Below are 25,192 nucleotides of genomic sequence, written 5' to 3'. Positions count from 1 at the left end.
TTACAGGATATTGTGAGCATTTTCCACAAGGCAATTCACAAGTAAAATATAATCCACAACATGGGGCTGCAAACTACTCTTCCAGAAATGTCCTTGCTCGTTTCAAGGAATGAAATGACTTAGAGCTAATTTAGAGTTCTGGCTTTGAGAAGATGTATTTCAGACTATATCGTAAAATATAATCCAGAAAGGCAGTTAAGTTACATTTAATTATTCAAAATTAAACAGAGTCTAGGAATGCCTGCTTGGAAAATTCAGTCAAACTTTGAGAAGTAGTTTAAAGATCCATGATACATGAATTTGAAATTTGTAACAGATGCATCCTTTCCCAAGAACCTGAGTTCTTCTAGAGAATGAGATATTGCTGTCTGTTGAGAAAGCAGTGGAGGATAGTGGTGAGAGCATGGGCTCTGGAATCAGACCACCTGGATCTACTCACCGACTAGACACGCAATCTTGGGCAAAATTCTTAACTTCACTTTCTCTTCTGTAAAATGGAATCATAACAATCCCTATTCCATAGGACTATTTTGAAGATTAAATGAGAAATGCATATAAAGTGCATAGCACAGTGCCTTGCATATATAATGTTAAATAAATGTTAGCTAATATGATTGTTGTTAGTAATTATTACTGGATTTTCACACCATCTCTAAAGATGTGCAATCTTTGTCAATTTCTACCAGCCAAAGTATGTCCCTCTAGCAGGTGTCCATCCAAAATCAATGCTGAATCTGAGGTCCAAATTGAAATAGCTCCTTTCCCAGCTTAAATCCTCTTCATCAGAAATCCTTGACTGTAGTCCACGGTTTTCCCCCCTTTTGTAGTAAAACATAAGATATACACAAAATTTTTGCAAATATGTTCTGGCCTGTGGTTTCTATTTATGAATGGCTTTTATTCTTCAGGTCAGCTGCTGGCAGCTGCAGAGCGTTATGAAGCCTTCCATCAGTTGACGCAAGGGCGGATATGGAAGGATGAGACAGGCCGCTTTCTCAACTTGTTGGCCTGCGAGAGTCTCCTGAGGACTTATAGATTACTCTCAGACAAAATGCTGGAAGATAAAGAATACAAACAGGCCATCAGAATTCTAATAAAAGCTTCTGAAATAGCCAAAGAAGGTGGGTGGAAAAACAAACACTCTCACATCGCTTCCTTTAATGGGCAGACACTGCTTCTCCCAAGAGTGAGGTAAAAATCTTCAAGTGTTTGGGTGATTATTTCCTATGAAATGCAAAGACAAATGCCATCAATATACTTTCAGATTTCACCGTAAAACAGAGGTGCCTTACTGCTGACAAGAAGAAATCCATTAGTTTCTTGAAAGCGTTATCTCCAAAATTACAACCCTCTGGGAGTAGTGTTAATAAAACAATGAACCTATAATGAGAAGGTATGGTCATCTGCAAAACTTAAGGGTGTGTGTGTGTGTTGTGTGTGTTGTGTTCTGTGTGTGTATATGTGTGTGTGTTTAAGGTAATATATTTCTTATAATCTGAGAGATCTTTCATTGCCTGTAAATTCCCTATTGTCAGGTAGTAGGGAAGACATGATAAATATTTAGTTAGGAGTAACAGGAAAATAGAACCTTAATATATTTTAGACCCTTGCCTGTCAGTATGGCCTTTGGACTGCAAGCATCAGCATCACCAGGAAGCTTGTAAGAAAAGTAGCGTCTCAGGCCCCAGCCCCCACACCTCTGCATCAGACTCTGCAGGTTAGCAAGATCCCCACGTGATTCATATGCACACTTACAGCAGTAAAAATGCTTTTGTGAGAGCTGATCATATCCTTAATATTCTATATCATTTGCATATGTATAAAATATAAAGAAAAAGTTTGGAGCATATACTCATAAGTTTTTACTTTGTGAAATGCAAGGATATTTTATTACCGTATAGTAATTTACTAATAGAGTAGACTTTTCATGAAGACGAAAAAGAAGTTATGCTCTTGAACTGAAGTTTATTGGTGCATGGATATATTTAATCAATTGGTTTATTGAGTAACAGACGGCTTATTTGCGGTAAGCAGGACTGATTTTCTAGGTGTGATTTTAATTTTCTAAAGAGTAAAAGTAAACATCTTAGCTTATTCTCTCTGTTACTTCTTTTAGTAATATTAGTGAGAATACCCATAGGAAACCACCCGCATTGAAAGATGTATCTCATGGAATGAACTGCATTTGAATGAATGGTGATCTAGTACCTTTCTCAAAGGGGTAAACACTGACGTAAATAATTACCTCTTAGATCAATGTCAGCAGCTGACTTTAGTCATGTGAAAAGTTATGTGGAATTTCAATGTAAAGTAATGTATCAATTAGGAAAAGGTATTTTACTTTAGGTTCACATTTGCTCAATTGTAAGGTAGTTCACTAGGAAAGGACGGTTCCTAGGATTTCTTCCAACAGTCAGAGCCTGCCAGGCTGTCTCCTTTCTGAAAACATCTCTTACCTTCCAAAGAATAGATAAGGAGAACAGGAGAAATCTTACTTCTTATGCTGAAATAATTTTTTAATATCTTTTAAAACTGGTAAATATTTGTCCCTGTATTTTCCATATAAGAAAGTAGATAAAGAGATTGCACAGTATTGTACAGAGCTCTGACAGCAGCTGAAATGCTCTAGGACAAAGCATCCCTTCTTCCTGTCGTCTCCTACTCTGGTCAGGGAGCCTGAAGCAGCAAACTGATGGTTGCCTGGGGGAGGCACGCCTCCCACATTGGTTTACATAATATTTAAGGAGTACTGACATCCACTGTGGGCCAACTCCTTAGCTAGGGCACCTTGGTGTAACGCACAAATATAGCACAAGCCATCCAGTGCCTCGTGATTCTATTATTCTATTATTTTCATATTTCAGTCATTCATTGGTCTTTAGTATATATAGTCACAAAGTTGTGCAACCATCAACGCTAACTCCATGCTCACTAGAACTCACTCCCCATACCATCCTTCACTGTTTCGCTGGCAAGCGTTGGTCTGCTTTCTGTCTCTATGGATTTATCTATTCTGGATAGCTTATATAAATGGAATCATACAACATGTGTCATTTTGTGTCCAGCCCCTTTCACTTAGCATAATATTTTCAAAGTTCATTCATCTTGTAGCATATATCACTACTTCATTCCTTTTTATGGCCGAATAATATTCCATTTTATGCTTATATCACATTTTCTTTATCCATTCATCAGTTAATGGACATTTATGTTCTTCTTACCTTTTGTCTATTACGAATAGACATACTATGAACATTTGTGTACAAATTTTCAATTCTTTTGTCTCTATACCTGGAAGTGGAATTGCTGAGTCATATGTTAACTCTATGTTTACCTTATTGAAAAGCTGGCAAAGAGTTTTCCAAAGTGGCTGCACCATTTTACATTCGCACCAACAATATATGAGGGTTTTAATTTAGCCACTTCCTCACTACCCCTTGTTACTGTCCATCTTTTTAATTATAGTCATCTTAGTAGTTATAAAGCGGTGTTTTACTGTGTATTTAATTTGTATTTCCCTGTTGGCTAATGATGTTGAGCATCTTTTAATGTGCTTATTGGTCGTTTGTATTTCTTCTTTGTAGAAATGTCTATTCAGATTCTTTGCCCATTTTTAATAGGGTTATTTGTCTTTTTTTATTGAGTTCTTAAGTATCCTTTATATATTCTAGATTCAAGTCCTTGATCAGATATATGATTTGAAAATACTGAGTTTTCTTTTCACTTTCTGATAATATCTATTGAAGAATAAGTTTTGATTTTGATGAAGTCCAAAATAATCTACTTTTTCTTTTGTTGTTTGAGTTTTTGGTATTATAACTAAGATGGCTTCCACTAATCCAAGGTCATGAATCTTTACTTCTATATTTTATTCTAAGAGTTTTATAATTTTTTTTGTGTGTGTGAAGATCGGCCCTGAGCCAACATCTGCCAATCCTCCTCTTTTTGCTGAGGAAGACTGGTCCTGGGCTAACATCCATGCCCATCTTCCTCCACTTTATATGGGACGCTGCCACAGCATGGTTGACAAGCAGTGTGTCAATGTGCGCCCGGGATCCGAACTGGCGAACCCTGGGCCGCCGCAGCAGAGTGCGCGCACTTAACCGCTTGTGCCACCAGGCCGGCCCCAAGAGTTTTATAATTTTAACTCCTATATTTTCTATGATCTATTTTTGAGTGTGTGTGTTAAAAACACTGTTCTTCCCCAATAAAATGTCTTGGGACCCTGGTCAAGAATTAATTGACCATAAGTGTAAGGGTTGTTTTCTGGGCTCTCAGTTCTACTGAGGTGAGCCTATCCTCATTCCACTACTACATATTCTTGATCATTGTAGTTTTGTAGTAAGTTCTGAAATTGTGAAAAGTGAGTCTGCCAGTCTTGTTCTCTTTTTTTTAATATTTTATTGATGTTTTAATAGTTTATAACATTGTGAAATTTTGGGTTGTACATTTTTGTTTGTCTATCACCATATATATGTCTCCCTTCACCCCTTGTGCCCACCCCCTACCCCCATCGCCCCTGGTAACCACAATACAGTTTTCTCTGTCCATGTGTTGGTTTATATTCCACATATGAATGAAATCATACAGTGTTTGTCTTTCTCTTTCTGGCTTATTTCGCTTAACTCAATACCCTCCAGGCCCATCCATGTTGTTGCAAATGGGACGATTTTGTCTTTTTTTATGGCTGAGTAGTATTCTATTGTATGTATATACCACATCTTCTTGATCCAATCATCAGTCGAGGGACACTTAGGTTGCTTCCAAGTCTTGGCTATAGTGAATAATGCTGCAATGAACATAGGGGTGCATAAGCCTCTTTGGATTGTTGATTTCAGTTTTGTTGGATAGATTCCCAGTAATGGGATAGCTGGATCATAGGGTATTTCTATTTTTAATTCTTTGAGGAATCTCCATACTGTTTTCCATAGAGGCTGCACCAGTTTGCATTCCCACCAGCTGTGTATGAGGGTTCCTGTTTCTCCACATCCTCTCCAACATTTGTTGTTTTTTGTCTTGGTGATTATAGCCATTCTAACGGGTGTGAGGTGGTATCTTAGTGTTGTTTTGATTTCCATTTCCCTGATGATTAGTGATGTTGAACATCTTTTCATGTGCCTGTTGGCCATCTGTATATCTTCTTTGGAGAAGTGTCTGTTCATTTCCTCTGCCCGTTTTTTGATCAAGTTGTTTTTTTTTTGTTGTTCAGTTGTGTGAGTTCTTTATATATTATGGAGATTAACCCCTTGTCAGATATATGTTTTGCAAATATTTTCTCCCAGCTGGTGGGTTGTCTGTTCATCTTGATTCTGGTTTCATTTGTCTTGTAGAAGCTCTTTAATCTGATGAAGTCCCACTTGCTTATTTTCTCTTTAGTTTCCCTAGTCAGGATAGGCATGTCATCGGAAAAGATTCCTTTATGACCAGTGTCAACTAGTGTGTTGCCTATATTTTCTTCTATGAGTTTTATAGTTTCAGGTCTCACCTTCAGGTCTTTGATCCATTTTGAGTTAGTTTTTGTGAATCGCCATAGCAGATGGTCCACTTTCATTCTTTTGCATGTGGCTGTCCAGTTTTCCCAACACCATTTATTGAAGAGACTTTCCTTTCTCCATTGTATGTGCTTAGCTCCTTTGTCGAAAATTAGCTGTCCATATAGGTGTGGTTTTATTTCTGGGCTTTCAATTCTGTTCCATTGATCTGTGTGTCTGTTTTTGTACCAGTGCCATGCTGTTTTGATTACTATTGCTTTGTAGTATGTTTTGAAGTTGGGGATTGTGATGCCTCCAGCTTTGTTCTTTTTTCTTAGGATTGCTTTTGCTATTCGGCGTCTTTTGTTGCCCCATATGAATTTTAGTATTCTTTTTTCTATTTCCGTGAAGAATGTCATTGGGATTCTGATTGAGATTGCATTGAATCTGTAGATTTCTTTAGGTAATACAGACATTTTAACTATGTTTATTCTTCCAATCCATGTGCATGGGATGTCCTTCCATTTCTTTATGTCATCATTGATTTCTTTCAATAGTGTCTTGTAGTTTTCATTGTATAGGTCTTCCACCTCCTTGGTAAGATTTATTCCTAGATATTTTATTCCTTTTGATGCAATTGTAAATGATATTATCTTTTTGAATTCTTTTTCTGTTAGTTCATTGTTAGCATACAGAAATGCAACTGATTTTTGTAGATTGATTTTGTACCCTGCGACTTTGCTGTAGTTGTTGATTATTTCTAATAGTTTTCCAACTGATTCTTTAGGGTTTTCTGTATATAAAATCATGTCATCTGCAAATAGTGAGAGTTTCACTTCTTCATTGCCTATTTGGATTCCTTTTATTCCTTTTTCTTGCCTAATTGCTCTGGCCAAAACCTCCAGTACTATGTTGAATAAGAGTGGTGAGAGTGGGTAGCCCTGCCTCGTTCCTGTTCTCAGAGGAATGGCTTTCAGTCTTTCCTCATTGAGTATGATGTTGGTTGTGGGTTTGTCATAAATAGCCTTTATTATGTTGAGGTACTTTCCTTCTATACCCATTTTGTTGAGAGTTTTTATCATAAATGGATGTTGTATCTTGTCAAATGCCTTCTCTGCGTCTATTGAGATGACCATGTGGTTCTTATTCTTTGTTTTCTTGATGTGGTGTGTCACGTTGATTGATTTGCGGATGTTGAACCCTCCCTGCGTCCCTGGTATAAATCCCACTTGATCATGGTGTATGATCTTTTTAATGTATTGCTGTATTCGGTTTGCCAATATTTTGTTGAGGATTTTTGCATCTATGTTCATCAGCGATATTGGCCTGTAATTTTCCTTCTTTGTATTGTCTTTGTCTGGCTTTGGTATCAGGGTGATGTTGGCCTCGTAGAATGAGTTAGGAAGTGTTCCATCTTCCTCTATTTTTTGGAATAGTTTGAGAAGGATGGGTATTAAATCTTCTTTGAATGTTTGGTAAAATTCACTGGAGAAGCCATCTGGTCCTGGACTTTTATTTTTTGGGAGGTTTTTGATTACTATTCCAATATCATTACTTGTGATTGGTCTATTCAGATTCTCCATTTCTTCTTGGTTCGGTTTTGGGAGGTTGTATGAGTCTAAGAATTTATCCATTTCTTCTAGATTGTCCAATTTGTTGGCATATAATTTCTCATAGTATTCTCTTATAATCTTTTGTATTTCCGTGGTATCCATTGTAATTTCTCCTCTTTCATTTCTAATTTTATTTACTTGAGTCTTTTCTCTTCTTTTCTTAGTAAGTCTGGTTAAGGGTTTGTCAATTTTGTTTATCTTCTCAAAGAACCAACTCTTTGTTGCATTAATCCTTTCTACTGTTTTTTTTTTGTCTCAATTTCATTTATTTCTGCTCTGATTTTTATTGTTTCTCTCCTTTTGCTGACTTTGGGCTTTGTTTGTTCTTCTTTTTCTAGTTCTGTTAGGTGTAATTTAAGGTTGCTTATTTGGCTTTTTCTTGTTTGTTAAGGTGGGCTTGTATCGCTATGAGTTTCCCTCTCAGGCTCGCTCTTGCTGCATCCCATATGATTTGGTATGGCATATTTTCATTTTTGTTTGTTTCCAGATAGTTTTTGATTTCTCCTTTAATTTCATCAATGATCCATTGGTTGTTCAGTAGCATGTTGTTTAATCTCCATATTTTTGTCACTTTCCCAGTTTTTTTTTTGTGGTTGATTTTCAGTTTCATAGCATTATGGTCTGAAAAAATGCTTGTTATGATTTCAATCTTCTTAAATTTATTGAGGCTTGCTTTGTTTCCCAACATATGGTCTATCCTTGAGAATGTTCCATGTGCACTTGAGAAGAATGTGCAGTCAGCTGTTTTTGGATGGAGTGCTCTGTATATGTCTATTAGGTCCATCTCGTCCAGTTTTTCATTTAAGTCTAATATTTCTTTATTAACTTTTTGTCTGGATGATCTATCCATTGATGTAAGTGGGGTATTAAGATCACCTACTATTATTGTGGTGTTGTTAATGTCTCCTTTTAGGTTTGTTAATAGTTGCTTTATGTACTTTGGTGCTCCTATGTTGGGTGTGTATATATTTATAAGTGATAAGTCTTCTTGGTGGAGTGTCCCTTCAGTCTTGTTCTTTTTCAAGATTGCTTTGGCTATTCTGCATTGCTTTCATTTCCACATGAATTTTAGGATAAATTTGTCCATTTATGCAAAAAAGACACCTGGGATTTTCATGGGGATTGCGTTGAATCTGTCAAACAATTGGGTTAAAATTGCTATCTTAACACTAAATCTTCCAATCCATGAATATGGATTATCTGTTTCATATTATATAATTTCTTTCAGTGTTGTTTTGTAGTTGTCAGTGTACACATTTTGCCCTTCTTTCGTTAAATTTATTTATAATATTTTATTCTTTTTGATGCTATTGGAATTTTTTCTTTCATTTTCAGATTGTTCATTGCTTGTGTGTAGAAATAAAATTGACTTTTGTATATTGGCCTTGTGTCTTTCAACCTTGCTAAACTTATTAGCTTTCATGGATTTTTCAGAATCTTTAGGATTTTCTATATATAATATCATGTCATCTGCAAATATAGTTTTACTTCTTCCTTTCTGATCTTGATGCTGAAGGGTGACAGAAGATGCCATTCCAAAAACCACTTTGGCGTAAGGGGTATTTTGAGCAAAGGCACTTGAAAAACAACAGATGCAAGAAGGGCATTCTAATCTCCCTTTTTATTCCTGAAAACAGGAGATAAAAACTGCCATGTGAAAGATGCCCTCCCTGTACCACGAGAAAAGAAAGATTCTTTGATGGGGAGTCAAAGCTAAGAAAATTCTGTACAAACAGACCTTGTTAAAATATTCTTTATCTTCCTTTAACCTCCCTGCATTGTTTAGTTACTTTTTTGCCACTGTCTCTCTTTGTTCAACCCAATATTAAAGCATGTTGGTTTTGCAATTTCTTTGGCTCTTCATTCCTTATGAAAGCTTGGTGTCACCTACAAGTTATGTAAATTTGTGTGCTTTTCTCCTGCTAATCTGTCTTACGTCAATTTAATTCTCAAGCCCAGCTGAAAAAACCTAAGATAGAGGTAAAAGTTTGCCTCCCCTACAGTGCCTTTTCTTTTTCTCACCGATTTGCACTGGCTAGAACCTGCAGTACAGTGTTAAATAGAATTGGTGCCGGGTACACCTTTGTCTTCTTCCTGATCTTAGGGTGAAAGCTTTAGTCTTTCACCATTAAGTATAACATTAGCTGTGGGTTTTTTGTAGATACTCTTTAACAGATTAAGTTCCCTTCTATTTCGAGTTTTTTTGAGGATTTTTATCATGAAAAGGGATTGGATTTTGTTAAATGCTTTTTATACATCTGTTGAGATGATCATGTGGTTTTTGTCCTCTCTCTTAATATGGTATATTACATTGATTTATTTGCATATGTTGAACCAACGTTGCAATTCCAGGGATAAATCCCACTTGATCATGGTCTATAATCTTTTTTATGTGCTACTGGATTTGCATTGCTAATGTTTTGTTGGTTTTTTAATGTCTATATTAGTAAGGGATATTGGTTTTTAGTTTTCTTTTCTTGTGATGTCTTTGTCTGGTTTGATGTCAGAATAATACTAGCCTCATAGAATTCTTTGGCAAGTGTTTTCTCATGATTTTTGAAAGAGTTTGTGAAGAATTGGTGTTGATTATTCTTTAAATATTTGATAGAATTCACCAGTATAGCCCTCTGGGCCTGGGCTTTTCTTTGTGGAAAATATTTTGACTACTAATTCAATTTCTTTACTTATTGTGGATCTATTCGGATTTTCTATTTCTTGAGTTAATTTTAGTAAGTTTATGTCTTTCTAGCGATCTGTCCATTTCATCTAATATGTACAACTGTACATAACATTCCTTTATAATCCTTTTTATTTCTGTATGGTTTGTAGTGATTTCCCTGCTTTCATTCCTGATTTTAGTAATTTGAGAGTTCTCTCTTTTTTTTCTTTTTCAGTCTAGCTAAAGGTTTGTCAATTTTGTTGACCTTTTCAATGAAACAACTTTTGGCTTTGTTGATATTCTCTATTGTTTTTCTATTCTCTGTTTCATTTATTTCCACTCTAGTCTTTATTCCACTCTGTAACCCCACTCAGCACTCCCAATTGTGCTCACCCTGCTCTATTTTTTCCCCAGAGTACTTATCACTATCCACATAATTACCACATAATTTATTGTGTTTATTGTTTATTTTGTGTCTCTTCCTGTGTCTGTCCTCTAAAATGTAAGCTCCCCAGGGACAGGGAATTTGTCTGGTTAATTTACTGATGTATTCCAAGTGCTTAGAGCTGTGCCTGGCACAGAACAGGTCCTCAATAAATATTCTTTGAATAAATGAGTGAATGTATATATGTGAGCCAAATAACAAGTCAAAGTTTTAGGGCACATTTTAATGAAACATGTGAGTTACTCCCAAGTAAGTTGTCTCTATCGTCCCTGCCACCTGTGATGACCCCCTCTTTAGATTCTCTGGTGGACATATCCATAAGAATGGATAATTTAGGTCTTGAAAATAAAAACATAGTATTTTCTTTAAGATAAGTGATTATTGATTTGGGTAGCAAAGCTAATATTAGTTTAACCTACTCAAGTAAACTACAGACTATAAATAGCATTTTGCCCTTTTTTTCTTAAGTATATGTGTAGGTCAACTTTAATAGTGCTGACATTTTCCTCCACTATTTTGTTGCTTTCATTTTATCTTCACTTTCTCTCAAATAGTAAGCAGGAAAAGTTCTCATGCTTACATCCTATTTTAAAACTAATATTTGGTGTGATCTGACTCAGTCAGTTGGCTGCCTTAAGATCTTTCTATCAACAAGGATAGATTTTTCTTTCTCTCCTCCTCTTTGCTGGGATGCCCTTTACATAAAATTAGATGCAAATGATGAGTCAGCACACGCCATTGTTAGTGTTTTAACACAGTAACATGATTTAACAATCAAGTACAAATCACGTATAACCAACTTTTAATTATCCAAGAGGCAACTTTCCTCATAGCCTCTTCCTTCTACCCCATCTTTCCCTTCTCTAGTCCCACCCCTTCCCCAGCCCTCAAAACCTATAGCAGAGAAAAAGTTAGGGCCCAGCTGAGTTATAACACTTAAAATTCCCCGACCTGGATCCCTTGCACCATCAACTCTGCTGAAGTGAGATCTTGAGAATATAATTCTCTGCAATTGGTGAAATTGCTAGAGAAGAAAAAAAATACTGTCACTGGCATTTGGCATTCTGTTCTCTTTCAGTCTTCCAATTGAGCCACTGCTTCACGAGTGGTAATTCAGTGAGTGAGTGGTGACAGTGAATGCAGCAGAGAGAATTGGGAGCTCCTGCTGAAATCCATCATGGTTGAAATGCAGAGTTCAGAAACCTAAGGATATTTACTTTCCAAAGATCAAAAATGAGGATGGATCTGTCAGCATTTGCATTACCCAGGAGTTAGGTAACATTGAAAGTCAAAGAATTCCAAAAGTAGGAATAGGATAGTATTCTTTCTAAAAATAAGAACCTTTAATGGTTCTTGTAAGTATATTAGATTTATATGTTATGTTTAGTGTATTAAAGGTAAATAAATCATGGATTTATTAGATGATATGATGTATGTCTTGTTGAACCACATGTTACAAGTATACACATTTTGCTTTTGGAAAGAAGAATTTGATAATTCCTGGAATAAAACACATTACACAGAAATTAGAAATTAAATTCCTTGTGAAAAGATGATGAAAAGCATTACCATTCATTAGCATAGAAAAATATGTTTGGATTTCAAAATATGCCTGGAATTTTGTACCAAGGAACCAAGCTCTGTCAGTCATTCTCACCTAAGTTTTAACCAATAACTTTTAAATTGAACCTAATCAAAACAATAATTTCTTAATTTGCTAATTATCTTCCCTATTAGAGACTTAGCTGAATGTCAGTCTGTTTGTGAATGTGTGTTTGTGCACCATGTAAGGTTAATACCTTTTACAAATATTCCGTGTATGTAGTAGCAGCTATGCTGGATGACTATAGGTCTTTACATGGTGGACCAGTACAGAAATTATATATGAATGTTAAGATAATAATACTGGGCTGTGTATGTAGAGGGAAAATCTTCATATTTATACTGCTAGTGTACCTTACTCTAACATCTGTGATCCAGGTAAACTGTATTAACATCAGTCTTTTTTATCAGTACACAGTTAGGTTTCAGGGATTTTTGATAAATCTGTATACTTTGTTATAATAACTTTCTTAAAAAGCAAAAGATTCTGTTCATTGTAATAAATCAATTTCTTTAATGCCATAGTAATTTTTCTACATTTTCACTTCAGGAAATGACAAGAAGATGGAAAGAGAAGCTTACTATTACTTGGGCCTAGCACACTTGGCTGCTGGAGAGTATGAAACAGCATTAACAGTAAGTTGAAGTAAACTTTTAATTGTTGCCATTTTTAAAATTTTTGTTTTATTATATTTATTTTATTGTATTGTATCTTGTTATAAGGCCAACAGAAATGAGGTGGGATGTCCGTGTACCTATTTATAGAAACTAAAGCAAAATAGCAATATTCTAGAAGCATAAAAAAGTTGATTTTATTATTTATAGAAGGTAGTATATAGTCAATTACCATGAAGTGCTTTAGGATATATGAAAGTTAAATATATGGAGTAGTGTGACCCTCTACACTCCCATATCACCAGGGACAAGAGGAAATGGGTTTAAATGGCAATGAAAAGTAAATAGTAAAAAAAAAAAAAATTTACACTAAACTTATAATATGATTTGAGAAAATTTGCTTAGAAAAGATTGTGGTTATTAAGCAGTAGAGTGAATTGCATTGCTATGGACCTTTAGTCGGAGGGGCGAGGAGGGGAGAGGGCAGCAGAGGTGGAGGGCATTGTTAGTCCCAGTCTGAGAACTAGCTGCGTCATGATAAAAATCAGTGTTTGCCTATTTTATGACCTGGCCTGCTGTGTTTGGCTAAAAAACAATCAAAAAAATATCAAGAGCTATTTTTTCTGTATTATAACTGAAATCATTTTTCTTTCATTCTTCTCTTACCTCTAATATATTTCAAGTGTAACTTCCTATTTCATTTCACATCTCTTGTAATAGTCCTATTTGGTATACAGTATTGGCTTTATTTTCGGCTTTGAGGAGCTCTTATTTGCTTTTTTCGATAGTCATACTAAGTAGGATTCCTGTATTTAGGCTAGATGTTTTTCTCTATCACCCTTAAAATTGGGTCATCATAGGAAATTTAGGTTTTCCTAGATGACTCTTGTGCTTAGTATTTTTCAGTTAATGTTATGCATTCAGGAAACTGTGTTCCAGGTAGTTTGGGGCCAACAAGATACACACTTCCCTCTAGGAGTTAATTTAATGAGGATGACCAACTTGTAAACATAATTATAATTCAAAGCAGGATGGACAGGGGTTTTCTGAGTGCAGAGGTAAGAGTGGTTGGTTCAAACCCTGGAGATCAGGGAGATTGCACAGAAGAGCTTTTGAAGGGCAGGATTTATACAGGCAGAAAGTGTGAGAGTCAAGGATGATAGAACATTAGACACACACACACACACTCAATATGAACATACTCAGTGTGCTTGAGAAGCAATGAATTGTCAGGTGCAAAATAAGATACAGCATGAGTTCAAGTTGGAAAATTAGATGAAAACTAGCTTATAGATTCTTTCTCTCTCTTTAATGGGCAATGCAAGCACATGGCAAAATAAATTCAAACAAAACAGTGGAGTTTACAATGAAAAATAAATCTTCCTTCCACCCCTACACTCAATCTCACAGTTCTTTTCTCAAAGGCAAATACAGTTACAAGTTTCTCGTTTATCCTTCCAAAAATATTCACATATATGCATAGCATATAAGTTCGTATACTTATGTCTCCTTTTGTTGTTTACAAAATGGTAGCATTTTATGCATACTATTCTGCACCTTGAGTTAGCTTCTTCCATACTAATGTATATAGATATGCCTCATTTTAAAAGGGCATTGTGGTATCCCATGATATAGTTATATCATAATGGATTTAACCATTTCCTATTGGTGGGTTATTTCCAATCAATTTTTATTGTAAAGGGTGTAGCAGTGAATAGCTTTGTGCCCAAGTGAGAGATGATCTACAGAATAAATTCCTAGAGATGGAAATGCTGGATCAGAGAGGAGATGAATTTATGTTTTTATTTTTATTTCTAAACTTCCCTTCAAAGAAGCTTCACCGGTTTACATTTCTACAATAAAGGAAGGTGCCTGCTTCCTCAGGAGCTATTTATGTGTTTAGGAAATGAGGCATATGTGTTATAAATATTTTTCCAGGCCATTGTTTTTGATCTTGTTTATGAAATTTTTCCATGCTGAACTTTTAGATAAATTTGTGGCCAAATTTATCAATCTCTTCTTGCATGACTACAGGACATTCTTAGAAAGGCTACCCTCATTCCAAGATTATTTTTTTAATCTTTGGAGGGTGGAGGGTCTTGCATGCTTTGTTGAGGAGTGTGAGGCTCATTTTTTAAGCAATTGGAATTTTTGATGACTTTAGGTGAGGCTGATCTCATTAATTTATTGACAGTTATTTATTGAGCACCTTCTATATGACAGACATCATGCCAGGCACTGGATCTGATCTATAATTTTGGAAGATAACACTAGTGATGTAGAATATTCTAGTAATGAATGAGTTGAAGAAGCGATATTTGGCATCCCAGTGACAGATTTCTTGAAACTGTTATTCCTTTCAGAAAAGTCTGAAATTGTTTTTCTGGAAGTAAAGAAGCCATAAACCAAATGTGAATCTCATGTTCATATTAACTGTGTGACCTTGGGCAAGTCCCTTAAACTTTCTAAGTCTCAATGGCCTCATCTATGCAGTGGGATTAATAACTTACTTGTTAGGGTGTAGTGTGTTGAATGCTGGCCTTAAAAAAGAGGCCAATTCCTAATCCCTGGAACCTGTGAATGTTACCCTATTTAGAGAAGGGGTCTTTGCAGATGTGATTAAGGATCTTGAGATGAGGTGATCATCCTGGATTATCTGGGTGGGCTCCAAATCCAGTGACAAGGGTCCTGATAAGAAAAAGGCAGAAGGAGATTTGAAACAGACAGAAGACAAGAAGACACACACACACACACACAGAGAAGCCCATGTGAAGATGGAGGTAGAGACTGGAGCGATGCAGCCACAAGTCAAGAAATGCCTGGAGCCACCAGAAGCTGGAAGAGGCAGGGAAGGATCCTCCCCCAGAGCCTTGGGAAGGAACATGGCCTTGCTGATATCTTGATTTCAGACTTCCAGACTTCAAAACTGTGAGAGAATCAATTCCCTGTATTTTAAGCTATTTAGTTTGTGGTAATTTGTTACATCAATTTTAGGAAACTAATATACAGGGTGATCAGAAGAGATAATTTATATAAAGTTTTAAAAGAGTACCTGCTTGCTATATAATAAACCTTTGATAATTATTAGCTTTTATTATTTATACATTAACCAAAGTCTCTGGGCTTTATTAGTAGCTGTGAAGATGGAAGGAAGTAGATTCAAAAGTTCTGAAGGACTCAGTAATAGACTAAATATGGGAGGTGAGGGGGACAGAAGTGTCTAGATGGGTCCTAGGTTCCTGGCTGTGGAACTGGATGGATGCTGTTGTCATTTACTGAGGTAGGGAATGCTAAAGGACACCCAGGCTTTGGGGGAAATGAGGAGTTCAGTTTTGAACATGTTGAACTTGAGGAATTTTTGAGATAGCCAAGGAGAGATCAAATAGACAGGGGTCTGGAAGAGGAAGTCTTCAAGAGGAAGTCTAGATTGGAGATACTGTATAAATTTGTAAGTTTCAGCATACTGAAGCTGTGAATTGGGGGAGATTTCCTAGAGAGTTGATAGCAATGAATGAAAAAGGGCTAGGGCCAAGCCGAGTGAAGGAAGTACAAAGGAGATTAAGCAGAGGTATCCAGGAATAGGAGATTGCATATAAGCCAAGGAAATTGGGCATGTCTAAAATACAGAAATAGGCAAACTCCTTCTGCCTCCTATCCCAGGTTTTGGCCTGAAATGAGAGAGCTTCTTGCAGATATTTCCAGTAAGAACTCAACCTTCTCCCCCAGGCACGTACCTCGGTTAGAGTCAGGGTTAGTTAATTCTTGTCATTTAATTCTCCAGCCAGGGTGGGGGCTTTGGGAAAACGTGCAGGCCATGTTCGAGGCCCGGGCTCCCTGCTACCATCATGAGTGGCCTTTGCAGTTGGAAAGAACCAGGGGCTGTCTTCAGAGCCCAGGTGTTGCTTGTGGCAGAATGTTGTTGCCTTTTTGGAACACAGCTCACCCAGAATTGAGCACTTGCAGGAACCAAGCATAAGATTTGGGCCATACCCACGGGCAGAGCTCCAGGGCCAGTAAAGGATCTGTTGTCAGGTCTGGATACAAGATGCCGAGAGCAAAGTTGAGAAGGCATCAGATTCACAGCTGTAAAACAGGAGGCAGGGAACAAGTATCAAGGAATCACCATGGAATGGAGAGTTGGGGCTGGGGTGTGGCTGGAGTGGAGAACGGATGCTAAATAGCTGTACATGATTCGGGGAATGGAAGTCTTCCAGCTCAGGCTGGTTTTCGACGGTAGCAGTTTTTGCTGTTGCCCTGAAATCGATTCCCACAAAACCTGGCATCGTCCTTTGATTTCAGATTGAAGGCCATGTCTTTTCATTCTTGCTGGTGTCTTAACGTTAGTCCCTTTTCCCTGCTTCCTTCCAGAGATAAAAGGATGTTCTTCAGATTTTCATCTGAATCTCTTTTCCCTTTTTTTTCCTGGACCTGGTGAAGGTGATCATGTTACATAAGTGATCTATTATCTGTTTGCAAACTACAGCATATCCTTCCATCTGCAGTCTCTCTCCATCCGACAGCAATGCTTCTAGTTCACAAGATGTCTATTAGAAATCCACAACAGGACAGAGCACTCCTTTAGTTAGTGAATATATTGTAAAAAATTATATAATCAATTAGTAAATAGGATTGATTTCCTGATTGATTGATTGATTAGATATCTGCCCTTTTATCTAATCACAAAGTAAAAATTAAACACATAGAACAAGAGTTTTTCTTTTGAAAGCCTCTTTTAACCCATTTTCCCACCCTGCGCAGTATTACCAAGACTATCTTAATCTATTTTCAAGCAGTGATGGTGTTTCTTTCACAGTGTGGCTGTGGAGAGGGGTAAGAATGCCCAGAAATCAGCTTTGTCATGTTGGAGCCAGTATGAGACAGCGTATGGTTATATTTAGCATTTCCCTTCCCTTTTTATATTCAGTCCATCTTTATTCTTGTCATCAATTCCATACACTGGTTTTATTCTCTCACTTGTCTTTTAAGTTTATAATTTGGAATATTTTCAGATTTTCAGTATCTTGCTCCTAGATTCAACCTCTACTTCTCACAAGGTTCTCCCTTCCAATAATGTTGTCCATATGTGAAAAGATTTTTACATGATTTTTTCAAAGAAACCTGGCTTAGAGAAACCTGTCACAAGTCAATATTCCTAATTAGTAGTTCTGATGATCTGAAACAGAAAGAATTTTGAAATTTTGCTAATGTATCTTAAAGGCTTTAATTTATTAATAAATGATTAATACATATAATCAAAGAATATGTTGACAAGTATATGAATGAAGTTTGGTCATCTCTTTCTTGCTGATAAAGAGTTCTTTACTGAATGACAAAATAGAGCTAAACTAAAAACAAATAATGGATTTCTTTAGGGCTGAAATAGCTACTAATGAGGAAAGGTATTTGGTGAAGGGAAGCCATGGTGACTCTAATAAACCTGCGCAGGAGGTCATAGACACCCTGACATTTAAAGAGGAGAATGCTACCTGCATATATTAGGTGCTGAGAAAAGAAATAGTAACTCCCTTTGGCCATCATCAATTTAGACCTGTAAATGTTCTAAGTAGAGTAAATTCTGAATTTTAGAAGGTAAGTGTATCTTATGAAGTTCTAAGATTTCAAAGAGAAAAATATTTTACAAAAAATCACATTCAAGGCTTTTTGCAAAGTTGGACCAGCTTCCACAATCAAATATTGCGACCATAAAACTATTTTGAAAGGAAGAGCCTCCCCTATCGCTTTGTTTTTATGCATGAATTTTCTTCCTCTCTAAATACAGATGGTCCCAACTTACAATGGTTCGAATTACGGGTTTTCAACTTTAGGATGATGTGAAAGTGATACCCATTCAGTGGAAACCATACCTTGAATTTTGAATTTTGATCTTACCCAGGCTAGCCGGTTGCTATACGATACTCCCTCGTGATGCTGGGCAGTGGCTGCTAGCTGCAGCTCCCAGTCAGCCACGCAATCACGAGGGCAAACAACTGATACACTTACAACCATTCTGTCCCTATCCAACCATGCTGTTTTTCACTTTCAGTACAGTATTCAGTAAGTTACATGAGATATTCAACACTTTATTATAAAGTGGGCTTTGTGTTAGGTGATTTTGCCCAACTGTAGGCTAATGTAAGTGTTCTAAGCACGTTTAAGGTAGGCTAGGCTAAGCTATGATGTTCGGTAGGCTAGGTGTATTAAATGCATTTTCAATTTAAGATATTTTCAACTTACATGGGTTTATCAGGACATAACACTGTCGTAAGCTGAGGAATACCTGTACTCCATCCCACTTAGTTATTTTAGGAATACCAACTTTACTCAATTTTCACAACATTCAGTTAATTATTTGCTTCCTATTATTTAGCAATAATGTAGCCTATCAAAAATTATACTATGAAAGCAAAATTCATCATATTGATATTTCATTTGCTTTTCTAGTACAAGATTTATCATATGTACTATTATTTAATTATTCTATATACAAAAGAGTAGCTATCTCTATGTTTACATACATATCAGCATCTTTATAATAGCTTAGAATGCTTCTAACATTGGAGTTAGCTTGTATACGTAGTTAACCTAAGTCTAGCCTCATCAACAGCATCCCATAGAAAATGCAAATAAATAATGTATCAGAAAAAATTGTTACACTAATATTCTAGCAACCCATGGATTGTTGATAAATGTTAACAACGGAGGATACGGATCATATTTGTAAAATAATATATTCTTAGAGTTTCACTAAGTAATTGTAATTAAATTTTATTTATTCTTTCAATTCAATAGATGCAAACAAAGATAAAGCCATTATATATTAGAAGGCATATCTAACAGAGTGATTTATTTGATTTATATTGTTTAGCTGGCAGAAAATTTGGTGGAGATGATTCTTACAGTTCTTTTCTCTATTTAGTTTGTTACCTTCTCCCTTAAAAGTCACTCCACCCTTGATAGCAGTGGGCTCTCAACCCAAATGATAATCTAGCTGACATACAGATGCCTTGGCAGATTCCACAGTAACGTGTATAAAACAAGTTTTCCTTTTGGTCACTTTTATCAGTGAAGACTTTTATCTACCACTGAAACCATTATGCAACCCCAATAAATCTGAGTTCTTCACGGCTCACTCTCTGTATGACATCATATTAAAAGAAAGAAATCCAGCAAGCTAAAAGAAAAATAATTTCAATTTCTACTTACTTGTCCTCAAAGAACAGTAAAAGAGATAAAATTCTTAATGCATAGCAACATTAATTTTTTTAAATCCTCTCTCCTTCAAGTTTTTAAATTTTTCAATTTGTCTATCTCAATGATATTCTGAAGCCTATATTTTCATGTCACTCCCTAAACCCCAAAGTTCTCTGCTGTATTCCACTCACATGGTTAATCACTCCTCTCCCTTCCCTCTCTCCTTCTGCCTCCTCTTCTCTCTCAGGTCAAGAAATCATGGCTCTTTTCAACTTCTGACATCCCTACTCTCCTTCCAAATTTCTGACTCTGATCTGCATAATAAAACCCAGTAGGGGTGGGAGTGGTATGGGGGTGGAAAGAAGAAATGCCAAGTAGGCCCTGCCAGAGTTAGGAGGCCAGGAAAGGAAAGGAACCAAATACTCCTGCATTAATCATTTCTGATTCTCTTGCACCATATGTGACAGATTCTTGAAGACTACATGTCAGAAGAAAAAAACTATAAAGAAAGAATAATAAAAGGTGAGAGAGGGAAAGAAAGTAAAGAAGCCAAGGCAAAGGAGAGATGGAGAAGGAGGCTACCTGAGGCTCTATCTTCATTTAGGTCCTTCGTGCATTATTTCAAGTGCTTCAGTCCTACGTTTGCAGTATGATGAGATGATAAATCTCTCTGATGGACCCAACCTACTAATGTATGCAGTCTCACTCAGTTTGTCCGTGAGCGCCATTGCTTCTCTGCATTTGCACTTGCATGCTTTCCTGTCTTCTTTCGGCTCTGTGCAAATGAACCTCAGAAGACAGTTTGGAGCCAGTTTAATATGGTGCCATGGTATTTGGTTAGAGTTGCCTGGGATGGATACAAATGCTCACATCTGCTGCGGGATCTTTGATTATTAGAGGTTTGCATGAAGTAAAGGCAGTAAATACTAGCATTTCTCAGATAAGGAGCTCTCAATATGCTTTTTAGAGAGTATATTTAACAACTCTTCGCAGTGAGAGGAGGAACAAAATCGTTAAAATGATGGGCTATAAAATCCAGCTGATGGAGCCAGCCCTGATGGCCTAGTGGTTAAAGTTCAGCACTCACCACTTCGGCAGCCAGGGTTCGGTTCCCAGTTGCGGAATCACACCACTCATCTGTCAGTTGCCATACTGTGGTGGTGGCTCACATAGAAGAACTAGAAGGACCTACAACTAGGATATACAACCATGCACTGGGGCTTTGGGGAGGCGAAAAAAAATCAAGCTGATGGAGGATGGTATGCCAGCTTTGCTACCATCTCATCATGTGACATTGCACAACTGACAACTTTTCTGAGCATTAATTTCTTCCTCTATAAAATGGAGATAATACTACTCCCTAACTCAGCACACCTTTGTGAGAATTAAGTAATAAAATGTGTGTAAAATTTGTGGCATACGGTCTAACATACAGAAAAATGTAACTATTATATTACCATTAATATACACAAAAGAATTATTTTCCAGAGTGCTAGATGATCATATATCTACAAAATCATGATTTCCGGGTTTTGCTTTAGGCTCAAGTATTCTCAAACCAGTAGTTAGCATAGGAGAAAATGTTAAATGTGAGGTGAAAGTCTGTACAGTCAAAGGCGTTTAAAGTAGGCGTTTATTTAGGAATTATATTACATAGTAAAGAGCATCTTTACTTATGGAATGTAGTTCAAGTGTACATAGCAACTGCTCTCTAGTTTGTTAAGTGATCAAATGTTTGAACTGACAGTGGGTTTTGATGTACCATCTTTATATCGGAGGTAACTATGGTATAGAAAGAACACGTGAGACTTGGAGCTAGAAGACGTGGATCTTAGTCCTGTCTGCCACATACTAGCTGTTGACCTTAGGTTAGTCACTTAACTTCTTAGAGGCTTAGTTTCATTTGTAAAATAAGGATGGTAGCTTCACTGTATCTTTGTGGAGATAAAATGTAAAAAAATGTATGTTTACACTTTAGACTATAAACCGTTTTCAAATCTAAGATACTATTATTACTACAGGCTATGATATACTTAGCATTGAATAATGGTAGCAATGATACTCTCGTAGGTAACATTTATTATCTATTCAAAGTGCCTGCTTTATACTTATTTTTTCCTTAACTGTATTTACCAAATTTATCATATGTAAATTACATAGTGCTAAATTTATCTTTGTATTGGCACATTTTTATAATGGCAATATGATAAACCAACATTTTATGGAAAACTTTGTAATATTAATTTATTAATAACTTTTCCTTGAGTAAAATAAAAAGGGGCATTTATCCAAAAAAAGGAATTTGAGTTATTGCTTTATTTAAAGATCAGAGCTACTCACTACCCGTTAAATAGAAGTTGTCTTTACTTGCCCATTAGAAATCATTACCTAAAATTGACCCTTCTGTTCTTGTTTAATGGCCTCAGTATCTGAGGGGAGCTCAGATGCTGGCACAGAGGAAATCGTGGCCCCCTTCTCCCAGAGGACGGCTGGTTATCATTATACAACACATGCAGACAATCCTGCTGGCAGCCAGTTTGCCTCCTGGTCCTGCATAGTTCATCACCAGTTTCTGAAGCGTGCTCTAGAGGGCTCGCCACTCAGCTTGAGACGATTCAGGTGTAAGCTCGGGGGTCTCAGCAGTCATTTGCCTGCTTTACATCCGAGTTTTCATCCGCTTTATCCTTTTGTCCCGTGACCCACCTCAGGCAGTCTCCTTCTCAGGCATCTAAAGGAGCAGCTGTTACAGATCCTATTTCCCCAATTGTTGCAGCTCACACCTCTTCTATTTAGCATCATATCCCCCACACACACACTCCCACTGGTACACAGAGAACATTTACTTCCGTTTCTTTCCATACATTTTCCTAAGTAGAGAAATGTTTAAAATATCCATTATCTGACAAGCAGAAAAAAAGGTGATAGGATTAGAAAAAACACTGATATAAGAAGAAGATAGTCATATTTTCTAGTTATAAAAAATGGATTTCGTTCCAAATCACATAGAACAATATTACTTAAAATTTTAAGCAATAATTTAAGAGATGGTATAAGCATGTATTCCATATCTGATCTTAATACCATTTTGAACAGTTAACCTTACTTGGAAAATAGCATTTTTAAAGTATTCATTAAAAATATGTTTTAATAATTTGGAGATTACGAAAATGTAAAATGTTTTACTAAGAATGTTGCTACTGTTATCTTTGTATATAAAGTCATGACCTTTCTAAAACATTGAAACAGATAACCTCGTAGTAATAATTCAATACAAATTTCTCTAGCAAAGATTGTTTGCAGACTAGAATCTTAGTAAATTGAATGGTTTTTTAAATTTCTTCATTAATAGGGAGTTTAATTCTCTTTAAGCCTTTTTTCTATTTAATTTTCCTAATGGTTCTTTTTCTTTACAATGTTACAGCTTGGGAAAATAGCATGTGTGTTTTTTTCTTCCTTTTAAGTCATGAATACCTTGTGGTACTGGTCAGATAAATTATAGCATTCGTCACTTAAATGACAAAACCATTATAGAAAAATCAGAAAACTCAAGAAAAAAATGAAAATCTGTATATTTTTTTAAACAATAATCTGTATGGCAAAAATTTGTAAGTTGTAGACTTTCGTGGAAATGAAGAGATGTTTTATGTCAGAAAAGAAAGTTCATGGCCTAAATTAATGTAATCGCTTTTTTCTAGTAATAAAATTTATTGATTTTTTTGAAAGGTGAGAGCTAGTTTTAGCTTTCCTCGAGATCTAGAATACCACTTTAACCAAAACTTCATGCTTATTATTATTATTCGTTATAAAAAGAAAGTGCTGCTCCAGTAGCTCTTTACAAAGCTGCTGAAATTTTTGTTTCCAGTCATTCACGTTTTAAGAAATTGTGCCAAAATTTCTGATGTTCATTTTAAGAGAAAATGAAGAGAAAGATAATCATTTTTATTTGGTTCATTCTAAAAAGGATGAACTTCAAGACTCCAAAAATTGAGTACTCTAATCATCCATACCGAATAGTGACATATGGAACATAATGTATGTATACTCCTTAAAGTTCAAGGCCTAGCATATGAAAATGTTCTCCGGAGCAATAAAGCAACCTGCATAGTTCATCACAAGACTAATTGTATGACAGACCTAGAGGCAACGGCACAGCTGTTAGCACACGTTGATCTAGAGGCTGAAAAAGAAGAAGAGACATTATACCTGCAAGAACCCAGAGATGATTATAGGATTAGATGTGTTAAACAGCAAAAGTGTGCGGATCATACTTCATCATTATAGAATGAGCCAAATTATATATCTTTCCTCTACGACACGAAAGGAGTAACTTCAGAAAGAAAACTGTCATCTTAAAACTTATCCAAAATATTCTCAAACGTGTCTGTAGCATAGCTACTTGATCTTCATTTAACAGCTATATTGACTTTAGAGAGTATTCAGTATAATGAGCGCTCAATGCAAATAACGTATACTGCACTTTTAAAATAGCATTAATACTATACTCCTAATATTCAGTCCACATACTTAAAAATATTATTTTACCTGGTAATTTCAACTTTCTCCCTAAGTAAACATTTAAAAGTTTAGTTAATAAATAATAAAATAGATCTGTGCAACATTAAATCTCCATTTTTCCCATGAATGTCCTCTATTCACCCTCTTTTTTTTTCTCTAAATGATAATGATGATAGCCAGGAATAGTCAGAGAAAGAGAAGGAAGATAACGAAAAACCAACCAATCCACAAAATGAGGTTCAGGACCTGAATAATCAGGAGTTGATTGTATAGATATGTATAACGGCTTTCATTTGTGAGCATTTCAAGGGAGAAGGTTAATATTCTTTTACATAAAAGCATGACTTAGAGGCAAACAATTAGGAAGTCAAATAGTATCGAAGGCTGGTGAGGATGTGAGACAATGGGAACTGTGGTTAGAAGTAAGCTGGTATAGAGAGTGATGGGGGGGTGAGATTTAGTGTGTGATTAGCTCCACTCCATGGAGAAACTCTTCAGCGACACATTAGAGAGGGCCCATGAGGGGAAAGGGAATAAGAATGGAGAGGGAGGATGAAGGAGAAAATGTATTAAAAACAATTGAGGGGGCATGCACAGACCAATAAAAGTGTGTCCTGCTCTAAAGAGTGAGGCTAACTTGATTCTATGTGCTAGAATTTCAGAATAAATAAATAAACATAAAATAATCACAAAATACTTTTGATTGCAGCCTGGGCGTGTCTCACGGTTCTTGCTCAAATACAGATCTTCAGATATTTTTTGCAAAGCTTACAAAGCATTCTTTGAGTTTCTGTGAATGCATGGGCCGTGACAGGTGAACATTTTTACGCTATTAGACTAACAACTTTGATGTTTTGATTTGGGTTTCCCCGGTAGTAGATTTTGAGACATGGATTTGAGTACAGGTGGTTTTTTTTTGGGAAAGGTTCCACCAGCAGGGAAGTCAGGCAAAAGAAGGAACCACAGAAGATGTGTTGCCACTGTAGGCACATGGAGCTCAGTCCTGCTGGAACACTCTGGGAAACAGTGTGGAAACAAATCAACTAGCCCAGTGGAGGGAGAAGAGAGCTCATGTATTTAT

The 25,192-nt window shown here is 36.3% G+C and overlaps 1 protein-coding gene across 2 annotated transcripts in view; it reads left to right on the top strand.

Moving 5' to 3' along the window:
* The window catches only part of TTC29 (tetratricopeptide repeat domain 29), a 216,446-nt gene that overhangs the window by 78,548 nt on the left and 112,706 nt on the right, over nucleotides 1-25,192 (top strand). For both annotated transcript variants that reach the window (XM_058550163.1, XM_058550162.1), the window contains 2 exons: nucleotides 909-1,121; nucleotides 12,341-12,426. In XM_058550163.1, the coding sequence (XP_058406146.1) occupies nucleotides 909-1,121; nucleotides 12,341-12,426 (299 nt within the window). The remainder of the gene's footprint in view (nucleotides 1-908; nucleotides 1,122-12,340; nucleotides 12,427-25,192) is intronic.

This window comes from Diceros bicornis, chromosome 11, assembly GCF_020826845.1.
Source record: "Diceros bicornis minor isolate mBicDic1 chromosome 11, mDicBic1.mat.cur, whole genome shotgun sequence".
Lineage (NCBI taxonomy): Eukaryota > Metazoa > Chordata > Mammalia > Perissodactyla > Rhinocerotidae > Diceros > Diceros bicornis.
Note: the sequence above shows the minus strand (reverse complement) of the source record. Positions and strands in the feature narration are given on the sequence as shown.